At 39.6% G+C, this 20,013-nt stretch overlaps 1 protein-coding gene across 1 annotated transcript in view; it reads right to left on the bottom strand.

Annotated features, from left to right (window-relative positions):
- Positions 1-20,013, bottom strand: part of iars1 (isoleucyl-tRNA synthetase 1) — a 180,270-nt gene that overhangs the window by 49,754 nt on the left and 110,503 nt on the right. Inside the window, exons 23-25 of the mRNA XM_080181800.1 lie at positions 19,622-19,743; positions 12,224-12,326; positions 10,768-10,851 (exon numbers count right to left, since the gene is read on the bottom strand). Of these exons, the coding sequence (XP_080037926.1) occupies positions 10,768-10,851; positions 12,224-12,326; positions 19,622-19,743 (309 nt within the window). The remainder of the gene's footprint in view (positions 1-10,767; positions 10,852-12,223; positions 12,327-19,621; positions 19,744-20,013) is intronic.

Raw genomic sequence — 20,013 nt, 5'->3', positions numbered from 1 at the left:
TGTGTGTGAAGTGTAATAATGAATTCCACCACCAAGTTGTATTGTTAGAATTCTATGTCAGTCATTAGACAGGCAACAGATTTAGTTGACTTTGCATTATGGAATATTGATAACTAGTCTAAAACATATCTAACAGGTTACTGTTGGGCCACAATGAATCCTCAATTATTTTATATTAATTCTCAGATTAGATTTAGATAAGTAGTATTTGGAAGACATCAGGTTTATTTTAATTGGTTAAGTTATGTCTTCCTGTGATTTGAGTTAAACTACCAGGTTTTTAGTTGGCATCATATTAGTAACAGTAACCTGCTGTATTTTTTTATTTCCTTTGCAGTAGGTAATATCAGGAACAAATAACTTTTCTGTGCAGGGCACTCTAAGTTATTCTGTCATACACTTGGGAATCCCAGACCTATTGCTTAATTAATCTTTTGAGGATTACATTTAAACTTGCTAGCCCATGCATAAAGTGTTTAATTTGAAAGTGTTATATTATTTATAAGAAGATTATGATCTAGATCCAGAAGTTTCACATTTCATAGGTACAGTAGGCAGTGTTAAGATTTTTGCTACATATTAGAACATTTTAAGGCAACTTCCTGTGAATAAATTGGGAAATCTTGATATTTCATTCTTTTGATACAGAAATACTAACAATAATTTTGTTTAAAGCAATCATTTTTCAGGTGAAAGTTTAAGATTTAAGATTTATCTTCTTGGCCAGTTAGCTAGGGCTAAGTTAAATCAATACCCATTTGCGAGTTTCCAGAGATCCTATCCAATATTAGTTTAACAAGATGCTAATCTGTTTTATAAATACACATGCTTCAAACTTGCCATGTTTTTCCTCATCATTCCATATTTTAATGTGTGCTTGGCATATCCTCACATGATGGAAACAAAATGTTCATAGACAAAAGTTACTACTGTACTAAAATACTTATAAATTGCTGTACTGGATTACCTGCATGTGACAAGAATTAAAAACTGATGTGTGACTGCTTTGGAATCAAATGACTAAGTAAATTTTGCATTAATTATCATGAATCATGATCGATATTACAGTGCATGAACCAAACTTAAGAAGAAATTGCTCAAGCACATTCTTCATTTCCTGCCCTTCGATCAATGTAGCAAATTATATGTGTAAAATCTAGATCTTTGAATCTATCTGTTCAGAAATGCATACTTCTGGATAAAAGTACCAACACTTGAGACAAATGAATGAAGATAGAACTTCTGGCAAGAAAATATTGGTAAGATCCAAGAAACACCCTAACTGGGTGTAAAGGATAGATAGCATGGACAATAAAAGCTGTCTCTGCCCAGTGCCAATTTTCTACCATCCTTTCTGTGTAGAAGTATTTCCTGAAAGATCTGGCTCTAATCTTTGGACCACGTCCCTTAGTCCTATACTTCCCAACGAGTGGAAGTAGTTACTATCTGCTCTATGTTTCCTTTAATATCGTGAGAACTCGATTAAGTCACCTCTAAATTCAGGAGGGTTCATCATTGTCTGTCAATTCACTCCATGGAGTCCAGGTACTATTCTGGTAAATTTACACCACAGTCCTTCAACGGTTATTGTATCCTTTCTAAGACATGGTGGGCATAATTGATCAGAGTTGTTCCAATTATGTTTAAGGGCTTTGTACAGTTGAATAATGACTTATACCTCTACATTCTACCCTTTTAGATATAAATTTCAGGAAACTGTAATAGTATTTTTGATTATGTTTGGCATCAGTTCATGATATTTTAATGATCTGTGTACTTTAACACCCAAATCCCCAGCCCACAGTATTCTTTATGCTGAAAAAGGAGAGAAACGTATCTTTGGATCACGGAAAATAATCAGCTTAAACTGCCTAAAAAAGAAAAGCAAAAGCAGAATCGGTAGAATGGAAATCCTGAATGTCAGTGACAGTAGAAGATCATGGAGAATGTCAGGTGGAATCTTCTGGAGACAACCAGAGTCTCATCACCACCTCTTTTCAGGAATAATGTGGAGATGCTGGCATTGGATTGGGGTAGGCATAGTAAGAAGTCTCACAACACCACAGTGCTGTTAGGGAGAGCGTTATAGGATTTTGACCCAGTGACACTGAAGGAATGGCGATATATTTCCAAGTCAGGATGGTGCAGACTTGGACGGGAACTTCTAGTTGGTGGCGTTCCCATGTATCCGCTGCTTTTGTCCTTCTAGATGGTAGTTGTTGTGGGTTTGGAAGATGCCATCTATGGAGCCTTCCTGCTGTACACCTTGTAGATGGTATATATTGCTGCTACTGTGCGTCAGTGGCAGAGGGAATGGATGTTTATGGAACGGATAGCAATCAAGCAGGCTGCTTTGTCCTGGATGGTGTTGAGCTTCTTGAGTGTTGTTGGAGCCGCATTCATCCAGGCAGGTGGAGATTATTCTATCACACTTCTGATGTGTCTTGTAGATGATGGATAGGCTTGGGGAGTCAGGAGGGAGGTGAGTTACTCACCACAGGATTCTGAGCCTCTGAACTGTACTTGTAGCCACAGTATTTATATGGCTAGTCCAGTTCAGTTTCTTATCAATGATAACTCCCCAGGATTTTAATAGTGATAGTAGTGCCATTCAATGTCAAGGGGCAGTTCCACCGAACTGGTAGTGGCTGTTGCCAGTACCACACCCAGTTGAGGCCTAGGATTGCTGCTGGATCCAAGGCTTGAAGCTAATGATGACAGGATGAGCGTCATGGACACAAGTAGTGACAGGAAGAGCGTTTTTGACAGCTTTTGACAATTTTATGTCCAATCTCTTCTGAATTGACAATCTGACAATAGACAGCTCTAACTGTCACCAAAGAAGCCCATGGCAAAATTGAACTGACATGCCAGCACTATTAAAATTAACAGCATAAACAGTGGGTTAACACCAACAGCAGCAGGATAAAGCCCTTAAATGGGTGTAAATTGTCCTTCATTAATTTGAAAGTCCTTCGAGCTAAGGACTTAAGCAGGGTGGAAGTGGGATCTCCACCCACCATCCTCCTATCTGATTAAGTGCCCCTCACCAAATCCAGCAAGAGGGAAGGCATTAGATTCCACCCATCATCTCTCCTTTCTTTATATTAGATGTGACACTCACAACTAGCTCAACACCAATGCCTTTTGGACATGCAGCCAATGAAGAGGCACATCTGACTCTGACTGGTACCTCATGATTCTAAATGGGAGAATTCATCAAATTAGAATTGGGTTAAAACCATTACCAGAACAAGAACAACTGTTTCAAACAAAGGTTTTAATTATTTTTCAGCTAGTGGGCAGAACATACAACAGTTTACCCAAAGTTTTGAAAATCAGCATTTACAAAGCTCCAATGCAAGGATGTTGGGTTAATAGGAATTAATTATCAAGACAGACATAATTGGTCTAGACTGAAGTAAGGAAAATATTAGAGTAAAACGATATCTATGATGAGGAGTAAGTGAAGGTTCAATCAAAAACACATCACAAAACAAAACTTTCAACCAGAATACTACAAATAATACTACTGGTGTGGTCTGCCTGATGCACTATTTGAGAAAAAAATCTCTTTGATGAAAATATTTATGACGCCTGACAGTAAGAGGACAAAAGAAATTATGGACGTGGGCCTGGAAAAGATGCTTTTCCGCAGATTCAGTATAGACTCAATGGGCCAAATGGCCTCCTTCTGCATTGTAGGGATTCTATGATATTCAAGCTCATGAAGAATCAAACTTCAACCTATGGGTCTGTAACCACTGTTTGGAGTATGTCAACATATCATGAACTTGGACATGTGGCAACATTTCCTGTAGCTGCAGGAAAAACACAGCTTTTGACAATTCCAAGTCCAATCTCTTCTAAATTTCCAGTCTGACAATAATAGAGAATTCAAACAGTCACAAAATAAGAGAAGCCGTTGGTGAAACCGAACTGACACAGTCCAGAACTGAGCCAATATAAATTCTGATCTTATCTGCATTCCAAACCAAATTAATGCAGTTTTATTTCTTCCACTAACACTTCAAAACATTTTTACAATAGACAGCAAAGTGCTTTTTGGCATCTGTAACTACAAGCAGTTCTCTCTACAATATTAAGAGTAAAACAGCACATTAAAACATCTCATTGCTGGCTTTATTACTCACAGACAGCACTTAAGACTGATGAACAGCAGGGAGAAAATTACTGTATTCACAACATAGTAGCTTGGAGGAGCAAAATTGCATTTCAGAATCCAAAAGGGTTGTTAAAATTCCAATAAACTCCTAACAAATTCATATTAGACCCAATATTTATCAAAACCCTATGTCTACCTCACAAGAAATATTTAGCTACTTCCAAAAACGGTAAAACTAGATCGAGACATTTTCCATAAAGGAAAAATGTAGGCATTTTAACCACAAAAATTGGAGGCAGTAATCAACTTTAAGCTAGGTTATGTTGCATTTGACATTACTTAATTGAAAAAAAAATTCTTTTTAAAAAGCCACAAGACTCAAATTGACCAACAAAAAATGAGGATCAGTAGATTCTAGACTTGGCATACAATACATTCTGCCAGTTTACCAACAAGTTGGAGATTATTACCAGTGAGATCCTATCAGCAAAATAATTATTCTGTTGTAGAACTGCGTCATTTTGGAATCAGTACTGGTGTCCTGCTGAAACTGTATGGCAGCAGTCTGTCTCTACAGGAAAGAAAATTAGATGGAGAAGGATTGATTGATTCAATCATTGATTCTAACACCCTGCTGTCGTAATTCTTAATAACAGTCTCGCACCTGAGCCTTGTCAAGCCATGCCGATGCAAACTGAAGTGAATAACACAAAGTTCAGGCAGCTCTGGACAAACAAGTCCTTTCCCAGTAGCTCAATTCAGCCAAATTGGAAGAACAGAAGCTTACCCTTGAAACTACTTTATGCCACTATTTTGAGCCCCTCTTGTCCTCAATCATCAGTCATTGTCAAACGATATAAACAAATCTTGCGCTGTGGAGAAGTGCTTCTACTAACGAGTCAGATGCTCAAGGGTGTTTCAACTGATGTTAGGTGTTGCACTACAATTTGGCATACTACTGTCACAGCCTCTCAGCAGTGAAATTGAGTGGTCCATGATGAGATGAAGAAGTGGACAGGGACAGATAGAGTCAACAGGAGCAGATGGGGAAGCAGCTTTAATTATTGGCAGACCAAACCAAGAAAATGAGTGGAAGGATTGCAAGTAACTAGAAGGAAGAAATCAGAAAATAACAGTAGAAATGGAAAATACGAAAGATAAGAATGTAAATAGAAATATCTACCTTGTATTTATACAACATCTTTCATAATTCAAGATCAATGAAACAAAGCATTCTGAATGTCTCCTTCACAACTCTGTCCATCTACACTATTGGCTAACCCAGCTTTCGTGGTTGCCGAGTAACTTCAGATGCTAGCCACAAAACTCTAAGTCAACGTTCCCGTAAGTTCCCCTACAGGTCACTGCCAAATCAGATTAACACATGATTCCACATCTGGGCATGCATCTATCTTACTTCGACAATGAATAAACCCTATTCATGAAGTTTGATGAAGTGTTTCGAATGTTCTTCCCATCAGAAACTCCGCTGATAAAACCTTGTATATTTATAAGGTTTTAGCATTCCCTTAGAATATGGCTTTGTCCTAATGACTCCACTTTCAAGGAGGTATGAACCTGTACCCCCAAATCTCTTCGTTCTATAACACTCCCAACGCCCTACTATTAACTAAGTCCTACCCTGGTTTGATCTACCAAAATGATCACCTTGCATTTATCTACATTAAACTCCTTCTGCCATTCATCAGCCCACTGGCTCAATTGATCAAGATCCCACTGCAATCCTCAATAACCTTCTTCACTGCCCACTATGCCACCAATCTTGGTGTCATTTGCAAACTTACTAACTATGCCTCCTAAATTCTCATCCAAATCATTCATATAAATGACAAATAACAATGGCCCCAACACCGATCCCTGAAGCTCACCCCTGGTCACAGGCCTCCAGTTTAAAAAACAACCCTCTACAACCACCCTCTGTTTTCTGTCATCCAGCCAATTTTATATCCATTTGACTGCCTCGCCCTGGATCCTATGACATTTAACCTTATGCAACAACCTACCATGCAGTACCTTGTCAAAGATCTTGTTGGTGTCCATGTAGCCAATATCAACTGCACTGCCCTCATCAACGTTCTTGGTTACCCCTTCAAAAAACTCAATTAAATTCATGAGACATGATTTTCCACTCTCAAAACCATGCTAACTGTCCTGAATCAGTCTTTGCCTCTTCAAATTCTGTAGATCCTATCACTCAGGATACTTTCTAACAACTTACTTCAGACGTGAAGCTCACTGGCCTTAATTCCCAGGCTTTTCCGTGCAGCCCTTTTTAAAAAAGGCACGACATTTGCCACCTTCCAATCTTCAGGCACCTCATCTGTGGCTGTCAATGATTCAGACTTCTTGCTGTCAATGATTCACATACCTCTGTGAGGGGACCCGCAATTTCCTCCCTACCCTCCTACAACTTCCTGGGATACATGTCATTACTTTCTGGGGATTTATCTACCTTGATACGATAAACAGGATTTATTCACTGTCCAGGTAAGATAGATGCATGCCCAGATGTGGAATCATGTGTTAATCTGGTTTGGTGGTGACCTGTAGGGGAACTCATTGAAATGTTCACTTAGAATTTTGTGGCTAGCATCTGAAGTTTCTTGGCAACCACGAAAGCTGGGTTAGCCAAAAGTGTAGAGATTGTCCGGATTCTAAAGACTAATGAAATAACATTATGTCAGAGGATAAGATTTGATTGGCTAAAGTATATGACAGGTACTATTCTTCATTTATGAATATTGAAGATGATCTATTTAAAGCTAATAAAAAGGTGGGAGTAATTAATAAGAAAATCTATAATTGTTCTGTTTAGAATTGTATACGTCAGAATTCATTGGGGAGGTCTAGCTGCTCCATCTTGTGAACTGCCCCAATGCTTTGATCATTTCTCCTAGCAGCCTCTGGTTAAAATAAAGATTGGGACCAGAATTCTCCCACGAAAATTCTAAGCGTTGAATTCACGTGAAAACTGGAGTAATTCATGTTGTTTTTTTCAGTGCAAGTTTGGAGAAGAATCTCCCACACTCTGTGCACTGCAGAGCCACCAGAGTGAATATCATTAAATTTCAGAGGGCAAGACCTATTTCTGCTGGAGAGACTGAAATCATCGCATTGAACGGGACTACTACGCATTTGTCAACATCTGTTAGTGCCGAGATCAGCACATGCACAGTGGCCCCACACTGCCAGCCTTACTATTGCTAGCCAGCCCCATGACCCCAGAACATCAGCTCTCCATCCCACCCATCCACAGCCTGATCACTGGCCCCACGATCATTCTCAAGCCCAGCACCCCGCTCCCCCCCACCACTGATTACGTCTCCACGGTTACTCACCCCCATCACAGTGCCAACCCCCCCCACCGGTTTACCCTGCCTCCGTAGCCCACACTCACAGCTTGCCCCAATTGCTGGCCTTTTGCCACTGACCCCGACTGCAGAGTGGCAGTGGGACCCTCTCACCCCCACCAATCGCCCTATAAGTCTCACAACCATCAGGCCCTCCAGAACCTGCACCCCTATATGCACTGCCCCTTGGCACTGCCCCATGCCTGATGACAGTGTCAAAGTGCCCACTGGGCATTGGCATTTTGCCCTTTGGGCAGTGCCAGGAGGCCCAAGCTGGCGCTGCCAGGGTACAATGCCCAAGGGGCAACCCCCGCCACCCGACCCTTTGAAGGGGGGGGGGGGGTCCCTGATTGCCGCCCTTCACCCCAATGGGACCAGGCCGCTAGTTCTCCACAAGTACAGATGCTACTGTAATTGCCACTGGAGTGAACTACTCTGGTGGGGTGGGAGATGCGAACAGGCCTGGAGATGCGAACAGGCCTGGAGATGCGAACAGGCCTGGAGATGCGAACAGGCCTGGAGATGCGAACAGGCCTGGAGATGCGAACAGGCCTGGAGATGCGAACAGGCCTGGAGATGCGAACAGGCCTGGAGATGCGAACAGGCCTGGAGATGCGAACAGGCCTGGAGATGCGAACAGGCCTGGAGATGCGAACAGGCCTGGAGATGCGAACAGGCCTGGAGATGCGAACAGGCCTGGAGATGCGAACAGGCCTGGAGACTTCAGTCCCAGACCTGCTAATTGTATTTAAATAACATTCAAACGACCACTTAAATGATCTTTATGCCTCCTGCCGATTTCTGGCGTGGAGCAGATGCTGCCGGAAATCCAACACTAGGAGATGCTAGTGGGGTGTGAACCCGTGATTGCACACTGTGGGATTCTCCTGACCTGTTGCGCTAAAACAGGGCTGGGAGAATGACCCCCTATGCCTTTAAAGTGAGACACTGGTTTTGTTTATCTTGTATTGTCTGAAATTTCTGATGGCACCCGGCCATCTCGAAAACCCCGTCAACACAGGGTGTTTAGTATTCTGGCCTAGATCCCCTTAGAACTTACAATCTCCAAATCAAAAATGCATTTTCTCGATCTTCAGTGTTGCTGGGTCGGAGTGTAAAAGTTTGGATTTTAAACATCTTCAAAGTTTCTGATGAAAAACATTATTACGCCCAATTTATGTTCCAAATTAAAACGAAGTAGTGATATATCAAATATTTTTCATTTCCCCTTCCCAATTTCGAAGCATGTACTCCCAGCAGTAAACGTTGACCAACTTAATTTGTAAATTCAAACTATTTCATGAAAATACATACATATGTACCCTACATCAGACAGCATTGCACTGCATTCCACTCAGTAACAAGAAAACTGCAGGCTTTTTTTTGTCCATGTTGGAGAACTGAAAGCCCATCAAAAGTACATCTTAAAAATTGTAAATGTAATTCAGTCTCTTTGTAATATTTCACCCAGCTTTTGACATTTTATATTCTGCAGATGTCAGAACCACTTAAAATAATGTAATACTTGGCTACTAAATTTCTAAGAACTCAAGGTGAAAATGAAATACTGTCATTTTATTTGTCATTATCTGGCAAAGCATCCAGTAATACATGTGATAAAGATTCCTTATGAAGGCATTTGTAGAACATCACATTTACATGATAACCTAACATTCAGGGAAAATTCCTGAACTAGTGTTATGTTTGGAGCCTTGTAGAGACAATTCCAGAGTGCTGTGAATTTCAAAAGAATATACAGCATAAATACACAGATGAATCATAATAGTTTGCCTAAAACTATCCATTCCAAAATTATACAATTTGGCTAAGTTACATCAGCGAATTTACTATCAAAATGACATTCTTGAACATGTTAAATGAAAAGATCCATTTTTCTCTCAAAGTTAGATTAGCAAAACAGACTGGTCTCTATGTAAAATTCTGTGGCTTACATTTATTAGGGATGGTAAAATGCATTGTAAGATTTAGTGCATAAGTTTAATGCCTGTGACCACAACATCGCAAAATCATGGGATACAATTTGGTGTGAATTTAATAACTTTAAATTTTTTCTTATAATAAGGCCAGATTAATAGCAACAGGAGGTCTTTTCATGTAAAATTATTGCAGCACCATGAATTTAAGACTAGCTGCATCTTGGCCAAATCAGTTTGTCAGGTCAATTTAATTGCATTTTTGCCATGGAAATTCATTTACAGTCCTCCCTTAGGGTCCATGAGGATCGACCAATGTAACTGACAAACTCTTTAAAAAAACTACATAGTGATTATGGTCAAAACAAAATTCCAGGTATTAGTCTGTGAAAAGACCTTCTGCATTCTCATAGCCTTTTTCTCATTAAACTGCTGTGGCTTCCTAATGATATTCCACGTCAAATTATTTGCTTGATATTAACTCCAATCTTCAAACTGTAATTAATTGATCTAGGTATTTGTTCAAAAACACTAATGACAGAAAGTAGCACAAAGATCACAATTTCCTGCAACTTTGACTCTTCAAACCTAATCTCCTCTTACTTGTTTAAGGAGTCACAAATTGGTGAGGAATAGCAGATGGTATGTTCAAACAAACCCATACAAATACTGTCAGGTGAAAATTCCAACTACATGAAGGTTAAAAGTAGTTTAATTTAAACTGTGTAATTCTACAGAGTAGTTATATTTGGCACACTGCATTTTGTCTGTTGAATCACACATATGTAATTGATCATCTTAAAAGCATTTTCATTTTGTTCAAAATTGCACATCAAAATCCTTCCACAAAGTAAATTTTCCAGTCTATTATTCATTCTGTGATTAATTTAACAGCTAATTGATGTACTAATGAAACAAGCTCATCAGAATTATGGGGACATTAAGGATTAGATGCTGTTTTCAGGAAGGTAACAGTGGAGCGGTGCAAATCGCAACTTGTGACTATTTACAATTCACGTAGTCTCTTGCTCCCCACAAGTTGTGAGCCAATTTAAACATGAATAACAATATGCATTATTCGTTGCTAGTCTATTTTCAACAAATTCTGGTCCATTATGTTGTTTTAACCACTGATGAAGTAACATCAGTTCTTCTAGTTGGTCTCAAGGTAAACAAAAACAATTGCATATTCACTACACATTACTGCATGTAACTGCATTGGTTTTTCAGTTTCGTTCACAATACTTTTTCTTGACATTACAAGCCAACAATTACATAAATAGATGTACTTTAAAAAGGCAGTCTTTGAATCGATTAAAAATGCAAATGAACTTACTTCTAAAATATATTTTTCCAAGGATCGAATATCTTTCAGTGCTTCTGAATCCTGGTGAATGACCACAACCTCTTTTAAAGGGTACTGAAAGAGAAGTTAAATTGAATAAACCTTTAGCTCTTAGTGTCAAAGTCACATTTATGTATTGAAATGGACAAACACAGGAAGAAGTCTCACAACACCTGGTTAAAGTCCAACCAGTTTATTTGATAGTAAACCCACAAGCTTTCAGAGTTTGTCCCTTCGTCAAGTGAGTGGAGTGTTCTGGTCTCAAACAGATCAGAACAGGTCTCCTGTTTGAGACCAGAACTCTCCACTCACCTGACGACGGGGCAAACTCCGAAAGCTTGTGGGTTTGCTATCAAATAAACTGGTTGGAGTTTAACCTGGTGTTGTGAGACTTCTTACTGTGTTTACCCCAATCTCCACATCCTGAAATAGGCAGCCAGTAAAGGAAACAAAAAAGCAAAGAAACAGATTTGCAACAAGCCACTGAGCCAGTAGTTGAGCTACAAACTAAACAGGGAAAATTAGCGCGGGTTTGAAAACTTTCAGCATTTCATTCAGCTTAATACAGCATACTTCTTACTGGCAGACCAGCATAGGATTCTTGATGTTGTGAAACAGAAAGAGGTGGTATGCTGGCATAATGGTTAGCACTGCTGCCTCAGCACAAGGGACTTGGGTTCGATTCCTGACTTGGGTCATTGACCTTGTGGAGCCTGCATGTTCACCCTGTGGGTTTCCTTCAGGTGCTCCAGTTTCCCTCCCAAGGCCGAAAGGTGTGCTGGTTAGGTGCACTGGCCATGCTAAATTCTCCCTCAGTATAGCCAACTGTACAGGTGGAGGGGGGGGTTATTAGGGGATTTTCCCAGTAACTTCAACGCAGTATTAATGTAAGGCTACTTGTGACACTAATAAATAAACTTTGAAAAGCATCAAAAGTTCTTGAATGTTAAGATAATCCTTATACGCATGAATAATGTAGGATATGTTTAATTTACTACACTTGAACAGCTGGACCACTGTTATTAAATGAAGAATAAGCAAAATTACCTTTACAATTAGCAAGAGCTTTCATACAAATACTATAGATCTAAATTTAAATCCTTTTCCAAAAAAATTATTCAAATTTTTGTAAATAGTCCAATTGAAATAAAAAAATGAATGCTATGACACCAGTTCATTGTGGTTACCTTGCTTCTCAAGAACACCGAGTTCAGGGAGATAGAGATGAATCTATATTAAGATCCAGGATCAAAACACAGAACAGGAGGCACTGATCAGTGTTATGGTGGCAAAAGTGCCAGAGGAAAGCACAGACCTACATAAAACAATATTCTGATATTAAATAATTTTTGTACAGTATTTGACATCTCCCATAATAGTTAACCGGTTCACTTGATATCCATCATTATTGCAAAATATAGATGGTATGCGATAAGCAATGACACACCTTAACTGGGAGAGTCTTCCTGTCTCGTATCACTCTTCCAAGCTCAATGATTGACTGCATTTGAGCAACTGCACCTTCAATACGTTGGTCAATGACAGACTCCCTGGAGGAAACAAATCAAAAAACAATCACAAAGGAATTTTGTCAAACAGATCACATAGCAAGGCATAATTCGTAACTAGATTCATAAAAAGAGAAGGGATTGAACTTATGGACAAGCTTGAAATGGCTTAAAATTACATAGTATTCAGTTCAGGGTGTTGTCTAAGATTAGGAGGAATTCTGGGAGGCACTAATCACAGTTGTGATGGCAAAAGTGCCAGAGGCAAGCACAGTCCTACATAAAGAAATATTCTGATATTAAATAATTTTTGTATGGTATTTGACACCTCCCATAAGTTAACTAGTTCACTTGATATCCATCAGATTGCTTTCCTTCATTTCAGTCTTCCTTGCAATTCACTGTTCTGCAACTTTTGTTTCTTTGCTTGATTGAAGGAGGAGATAGTCTTATAAATTGAAACTTTGAAAGCACTTGGAACAGGTAATAGAGCATCGTTATTACTGAGAAATCAGTTCAACAGCTCATCTTTACAGAATATGTCAATTATATAAATGGTGAAACTGAAGAAAGGTTTGGCTGATAACAGCAGAACAGGCCCAGCAAAGAATGCCACTTTAAAAAGCCTCATACTTGCTTTCAAGTCTTCTTGAACTGACCCCCCCTACCTTTGTAATATTCTCCAGCCTGACAAGCTTCCCCCCCCCCCCCCAATATCTGCATTCCTCTAACTCAGGCCTCTTGGATTGCCCCTGATTTTAATTGCTCCATCATTGGTGGGCACATCTTCAGCTTTCTAGGCCCTAAGCTCTTGAATTCCCTCACTACACCTCTCAGCCTCTCCACCTTGCTTTCCTTTTTTAGAACACTCCTTAAAACTCACCTTCTATCAAGCTTTTGCCCTTGGTGATTGTTTTATAATGCCTTTATTAAGAACCTTGGGATATTTTATTGTGCTAAACGTGCTATATAGTCATAGCTTATTATTGCACTATTGCCTGAACACATATAATGGACTCATTGACGTGATATTGTAAAACTAAAATTTGACATTCCCATAAAGCACAGACAGGACAGAACTCAAGAGTTCTAATACTTATAAATAACACTTGAACAAGGAATTTGTAAACAAGGAGCCAGATGCCACTCAGGCCCTAGAGCTTGGTCTGCCATTTAATAAGATCCAGGCTCATCAGATAGTAACCTCAAATCTGCATCCCGCCTACTCCTGATAACTTATTACCCCCTTGCTTAGCAAGAACCTATCCACCTCTCCCTTAAAAATATTCAAAGGCTCTGCTTGCACCATCTTTTCAGGAAGGGAGTTCCAAACATTCACAGCCCTCTGAGTGAAAATATTTCACCTCATCTCATAAAAGGGCAACTTATTTTTAAACAATGATCCTTGGTTCTAGATTCTGCCCCAAGAGAGAACATCCACTCCACATTCCCCCTTGTCAAGGCCCCTCAGGATCATGTACGTTTCAATCAAGTCACTTCTTACTCTTCTAAACCCCAGCAGATACAAGACTAGTCTTTCAATCTTCCCTCTTAAGCAACCCATTTATTCCAGGTATTAGTCTGGTAAATCTTAACTGCTTCCTTCCTTAAATAAAGTGACCAATACTGTGGTACTCCAAATGTGATCTCACTAGTGCCCTGTACAACTGAAGCATAATTGTCCTACTTTTGTATTCAATTTCTGTTGCAATAGATTATAACTTTCTATTAGTTTTCCCAATTACTTGCTGTTCCTGACAAAATCACTAGTTTTTTGTGATTCATGCACGAGGACATCCTGATCCCTTTGCACCTAAGGGCTCTGCAATCTCCCACCATTTAGATAATATGCTTCTTTTGATTCTTCCTGCCAAAATGAACAATTTCACATTTTCCCACATTATATTAAATTTGCCAGATCTTTGCCCACTCACTTAATCTATACGTTTGTAGCTTCCTTACAGCTGTTACGATACCAGCTGATATTGCCTGGTATGGAGGGCATTAGCTAGGAGGAGAAATTGAATAAACTGGGATTGTTTCCCCTGGAAAGACAGAGGCTGAGGGGTGACCTGATAGAAGTTTATAAAATTATGAGGGGTATAGATAGGGTGAACAGTTGGAAGCTTTTACCCCAGGGCAGAAATCATAGAAACCTACAACACAGAAAGAGGCCGTTCGGCCCATCAAGTCTGCACAGACCACAATCTCACCCAGGCCCTACCCCCATATCCCTACTTACTTACCCACTAATCCCTCTAACCTATGCACTTCAGGACACAAAGGGAAATTTTAGCACGGCCAATCAAACTAACCCGCACATCTTTGGATGGCAATTACAAGGAGGCACAAGTTCAAGACGAGGGGGGAAAAGGTTCACTGGAGATATGCAGGGGAAGTTTTTTTTTGCCCAGAGGGTGGTGGGGGCCTGGAATGCACTGACAAGTGAGGTGGTTGAGGCAGTTACATTAGCCACATTTAAGATTTATCTTGATAGGCATATGAACAAACAGGAACGGAGGGACATAAGCAGTTGGTTAGATAGGTAAACGTGATTGGCGCAGCTCCTGTTCTGTAATGTTCTTTGTTCTTGTTCTTGGTCCTTTGATTATCAATGGAGAGTTATATCCCAGATTGGCTTCTTCACCTGTATTGCTACTTCTTGTGCTTTGTATATCTGTACCTCCAGATTTCTATGATTTTCTTCCCATTTAGACTCATATTTTCCAATGAAAATGAGAAACTGGACAGTGATTAACTAACAAATAGAAATTAATCACTATCCCAAAAGGGAGATGTCAACTGCTTGTTTAAAATGCCACATAGGTTTAATATCAATGAAATCCTCCAGCATAATAGTTATTTTGAACTACTGCCATCTTCAATATGATTAGGGAATGGATCCAAATGCTAGGGGGATGCAATAAATTAAAAAGAAAATAAAGGCTCTTAACAATTCTTGTTTAGGATAGCAAATGTCATTTATACCAGTTACTTTCTAATCCATAAAAAAATCAAGAATATTTCAATTGGGTTTTAAGTTATCACAGATCTATCTGCTTCTCTATTACCCATAAATAGAAATATAAACATATATCCTCCCAATCCAGGAGAATACTTTAATCCAGGAGAACAGTTATTTAAGTGCTATAGTTTTGCATATCTAACCAATGCTCACAAAGTACATCGAGTTCACCAAAACACCAATTATTTCATTCAAAGTCCTCTGATTATGTTTACACTTATTTTGCATACCCACTGTTAACAATTACAGAAGCACCAATCAGTTTTCTCAGTGGGCAGAGCCCTTCTCACATCTGAATCAGTTAACTTCCTCACTTTGTTTTTATAATAGTTTAAAAAGTGCCATTTAAAGTTGGTAGTCAACCAGTGGAAACACAGTTTTGCAACAAAAAACTTACATAGACTTTCAAAGCACACAGTGGGAGCCCAACAATAAGAGGTATAAAATCTAATGTGTGCAGAAGAGATTAGAAACAAAAGGCAAAACTAAATTTGAACATAACAGACAGGACAGAGAGAAAATGGGAAAGAATAAATTGCAACAAAGCAACTTGGGATAGGTTAATTGCTACACAAGGACTTCATTATTGTGGAAATGCAAATAACTATAATGAAACTACAAATATTTAAACAATTTTATTACACGAATATTGGTATTTAAGCAACAGGACAGCATGGTGGTGCAGTGGTTAGCGCTGCCTCACAGCGCTAGGGACCTGGGTTCGATTCCTGGCTTGGGTCACTGTCATTGTGGAGTTTTCATTTTCTTCCCATGTCTGTGTGGGTTTCTCCAGGTGCTCCGGTTTCCTCCCACAGTCCAAAGATGTGTGGATTAGGTTGTTCGGCCATGCTAAATTGCCCCTTAGGGTCAGGAGAATTAGCCAGGTAAATATGGCATTATGGCGATAGGTGCTGGATGGGATTGTTGTCAGTGCAGACTCAATGGGCCGAATGGCCTCCTTCTGCATTGTAGATTCTATGAAAATGCATGGTCAAATTTTGCAAAATAGGTCAGTCCAACAGTTTCTCTGGAAAGTAATAAATTTTAAAGCACCAGAGCAATCAGTCAGTAGGTATAATTATAGTCATAGAGGTTTACAGCATGGAAACAGGCCCTTCAGCCCAACTTTTCCATGCCATCCTTTTTTTTTAAAACCACTAAGGGGGTCCCAATTGCCTGCATGTGGCCCACATCCCTCTATACCCATCTTACCCATGTAACTGTCTAAGTGCTTTTTAAAAACACAAAATTGTACCCGTCTCTCCTACTACTTCTGGCAGTTCATTCCAGACACTCACCATTGTCTGAGTGAAAAACATGCCCTCTGAACCCTTTGGTATCTCTTCCCTCTCACCTTAAACCTATGCCCTCTCGTTTTAGACTCCACTACGTTTGGGAAAAGGTGTAGATTATCTACCTTGCTTGTGCTCCTCATTATTTTGTTGCCCTCTATAAGATCATCCCTAAGCTTCTTACGCTCCAGGGAAAAAAGTTCCAGTCTATCCAGCCTCTCCATATAACTCAAACCATCAAGTCCTGCTTGCATCCTAGTAAATCTTTTCTGCACTCTTTCTAGTTTATTAGTATACTTTCTATAATAGGGTAAATCAGAATTGTACACAGTGTCTCAAGTGTGGCCTTACCAATATCTTGTACAACTTCAACAAGACGTCCCGACTCCTCTATTCATTGTTCTGACCAATGAAACCAAGCATGCCGAATGCCTTTGCCACTCTGTCCACCTGTGACTCCACATTCAAGGAGCTATGAACCTGTACCCCTAAATCTCTGTTCTACAACACTCAACTCCCTATCATTAACTGAGTAAATCCCGCACTGGTTTGATTTACCAAAACGCATCTCCTCGCATTTATGCGAATTAAACTCCACCTGTCATTCATTAGCCCACCAGCCCAATTGTTGCAATTCTAGGTAAACACCTTCACTATCTACCATGCCACCAATCTTGATGTCATCTGCAAACTTACTAATCATGCCTCCTAAATTCTCATCCAAATCACTAATATAAATGACAAACAACCATGGGCCTAGCACCGATCCACAACAAAATTTGACCATGCATTTTCATAGATCCAAGGTCGCAGGCCTCTAGTTTGAAAAACCCTCTGCAACCACCCTCTGTCTTCTGTCATCAAACCAATTTTGTATCCAGTTGGCTATTTTACCCTAGATGACGTGAGATTTAACCTTATGCAACAACCTATCATGTAGTACCTTGTCACAGGTCTTGCTAAAGTCCATGTAGATAATATCAACAGCACTGCCTTCATCTACCTTCTTGGTTACCCCTTCAAAAAACTCAATCAAATTCGTATGACATGATTTTCCACTCACAAAGCTATGCTGACTGTCCCTAATCAGTCCTTGCCTCTTTAAATGCCTGCAGATCCTGTCTCTCAGAATACCTTCTAACAACTTAACCACTATAGATGATAGGCTCACTGGCCTGTAGTTCCCACGATTTTCCCTGCAGCCCTTCTTAAACAAAGGCACAACATTTGCCAATCTCCAATCTTCAGGCACCTCACCTGTGGCTGTCGATTATTCAAATATCTCTGCTAGGGGGCCGCAATTTTCTCTCTAGCCTCCCACAACACTCTGGAATACACTTCGTCAGGTCCCAGGGATTTATCTACCTTGATACACTTCAACGCTTCCGGTACCTCCTTCTCTGTACTATGTGCACCCCTCAAGACGTCACTATTTATTTCCTCAAGTTCCCTAACATCCATGCCTTTCTCAACAGTAAATAGTGATGAGAAATATTCATTTAGGATCTCATCTATCTCTTGTGAATCCGCACATAGATTACTTTATTGATCCTTAAGAAGCACTACTCTTTCCCTCGTTATTCTTTTGCCTTTTGCATATTTGTAGAAGCTCTTTGGATCCTCCTTTACCTTATCTGCCAACGCAATCTCATGTTCCCTTTTTGCCCTCCTGATTTCTCTCTTAACTCTACTTCTGCCCCCCATATTCTTCAAGGAATCCACTATGCATGTCATATACCTCATTCTTCTTCTTGACCAAGGCCTCAATATCCTGAATCATCCAATGTTCCCTACTTCTATCAGCCCTGCCCTTCGCTCTAAAATGAATGTGCTTACCCTGAACCCTGGTTAACACATTTTTGAAGGTCTCCCACTCACCGGATGTCCCTTTGCCTTCCCACAGACTCCCCCAATTAACATTTGAAAGTTCCTGTCTAATATCATCAAAATTGACTTGCCCCAATTTAGAATTTTAACTTCTGGGCCAGACCTATCATTCTCCAGAGGTACCATAAAACGAATGGAATTATGGTCTCTGGTCCCAAACTGATCCCTCACTAACACTTTTGTCACCTGTTTTTCCTTACTTCTCAAGAGGAGGTTAAGTTTTGCCCCCTCTCTGGTTGGGCCATCCACATGCTGAATGAGAAATTCTTCCTGAATACACTCAACAATTTTTTTTCCGTTCGAGCTCTTAATACTATGGCTGTCCCAGTCAATGTTGGGAAAGTTAAAGTCCCTTACTATCACCATTCTATTTTTCTTGAAGTCAACTGTAATCTCCTTACATATTTGCTACTCAATTTCCTGCTGGCTATTTGGGGACTTACAGTACAATTCTATCAAAGTGATCTCCCCCTTCTTATTTCTCAGTTCTACTCATACAAACTCAGTGGGCAAACCTTCAGAAATATCCTCTTTCAATACAGCCATGATGTTTTCCCTAATCCTCTCTTGCCTCCTTTCTATCTTTCCTATAGTACCTGTACCCTGGAACATTGAGCAGCCAACACTTCTGCCCATCCTTTAGTCATGTTTCAGTAATAGCTATAATATCCCAGTCCCACATACCCTGAGTTCATCTGCCTTGCCCATCAGGCCTCTTGCATTGAAATAAATGCAGTTTAACTTTACTATTTAATTGTTCAAAATTTTCACAAAGGGTTCAAAATCATAACATATATCCTTTCATTTGCATGGTGACATTGAACGTGTCTTGTTTTTATAGTGCAATTTGCTTTGAAGTGCTAGATTAAAATTGGAAAATTAAATGACATAGGCCAGAATACTGAATGTTTTGGACCTTGATACTTGCATGCAATCCAGCGATGACTTATTGAGGTCATTTCTCAAAGTGCTTGTTCAAAGACAAATCTAAATGGCATTTATTCAGTTCTTTGGTAAAATGACAATCAAGTGTAAATTAACAAATTCAGTTTCATGCTATACTTTGTTTAAAAATTTTGAACTAGGCAATAAAATGATTTTTTTATGGAAAAAGGTCATAGAAAATGTCATACCTCACTTGTGGGAGCATGAGGTAGTGAATGCTACGTGCATCTTTGTCTTGAACAGAGGATAGGTCTATTAAATGCCTTAAATTCTGGTACATCAGTTCGGTGATGAATGGTGTGAAGGGTGCCTGTGACATGACCATTTCAAAATTTAGAAGTTACCAAGAAAACAATTAAAGCATTCATTGAAATTATCATTCCTACACCAAGATTTTCTCCATTTTATTCATTGCAAATATTCCTTGCTATTGTATACACTGCCTGAATGATCATCTTTCCACATTCCATTCTCTCATTGAGCAGCATTAATTAAACAGGAAATACTGACAAACGGGGATTACCAATATTGGCCCAGGTTTAACTAGATCATAATGGTGAGGTTAGCTCTAATGGTGTTT

This window comes from Carcharhinus amblyrhynchos, chromosome 3, assembly GCF_965287045.1.
Source record: "Carcharhinus amblyrhynchos chromosome 3, sCarAmb.v2.hapA, whole genome shotgun sequence".
NCBI lineage: Eukaryota > Metazoa > Chordata > Chondrichthyes > Carcharhiniformes > Carcharhinidae > Carcharhinus > Carcharhinus amblyrhynchos.
The sequence above is the reverse complement of the archived record's forward strand: the minus strand, read 5'-3'. Positions and strand labels throughout refer to the sequence as shown.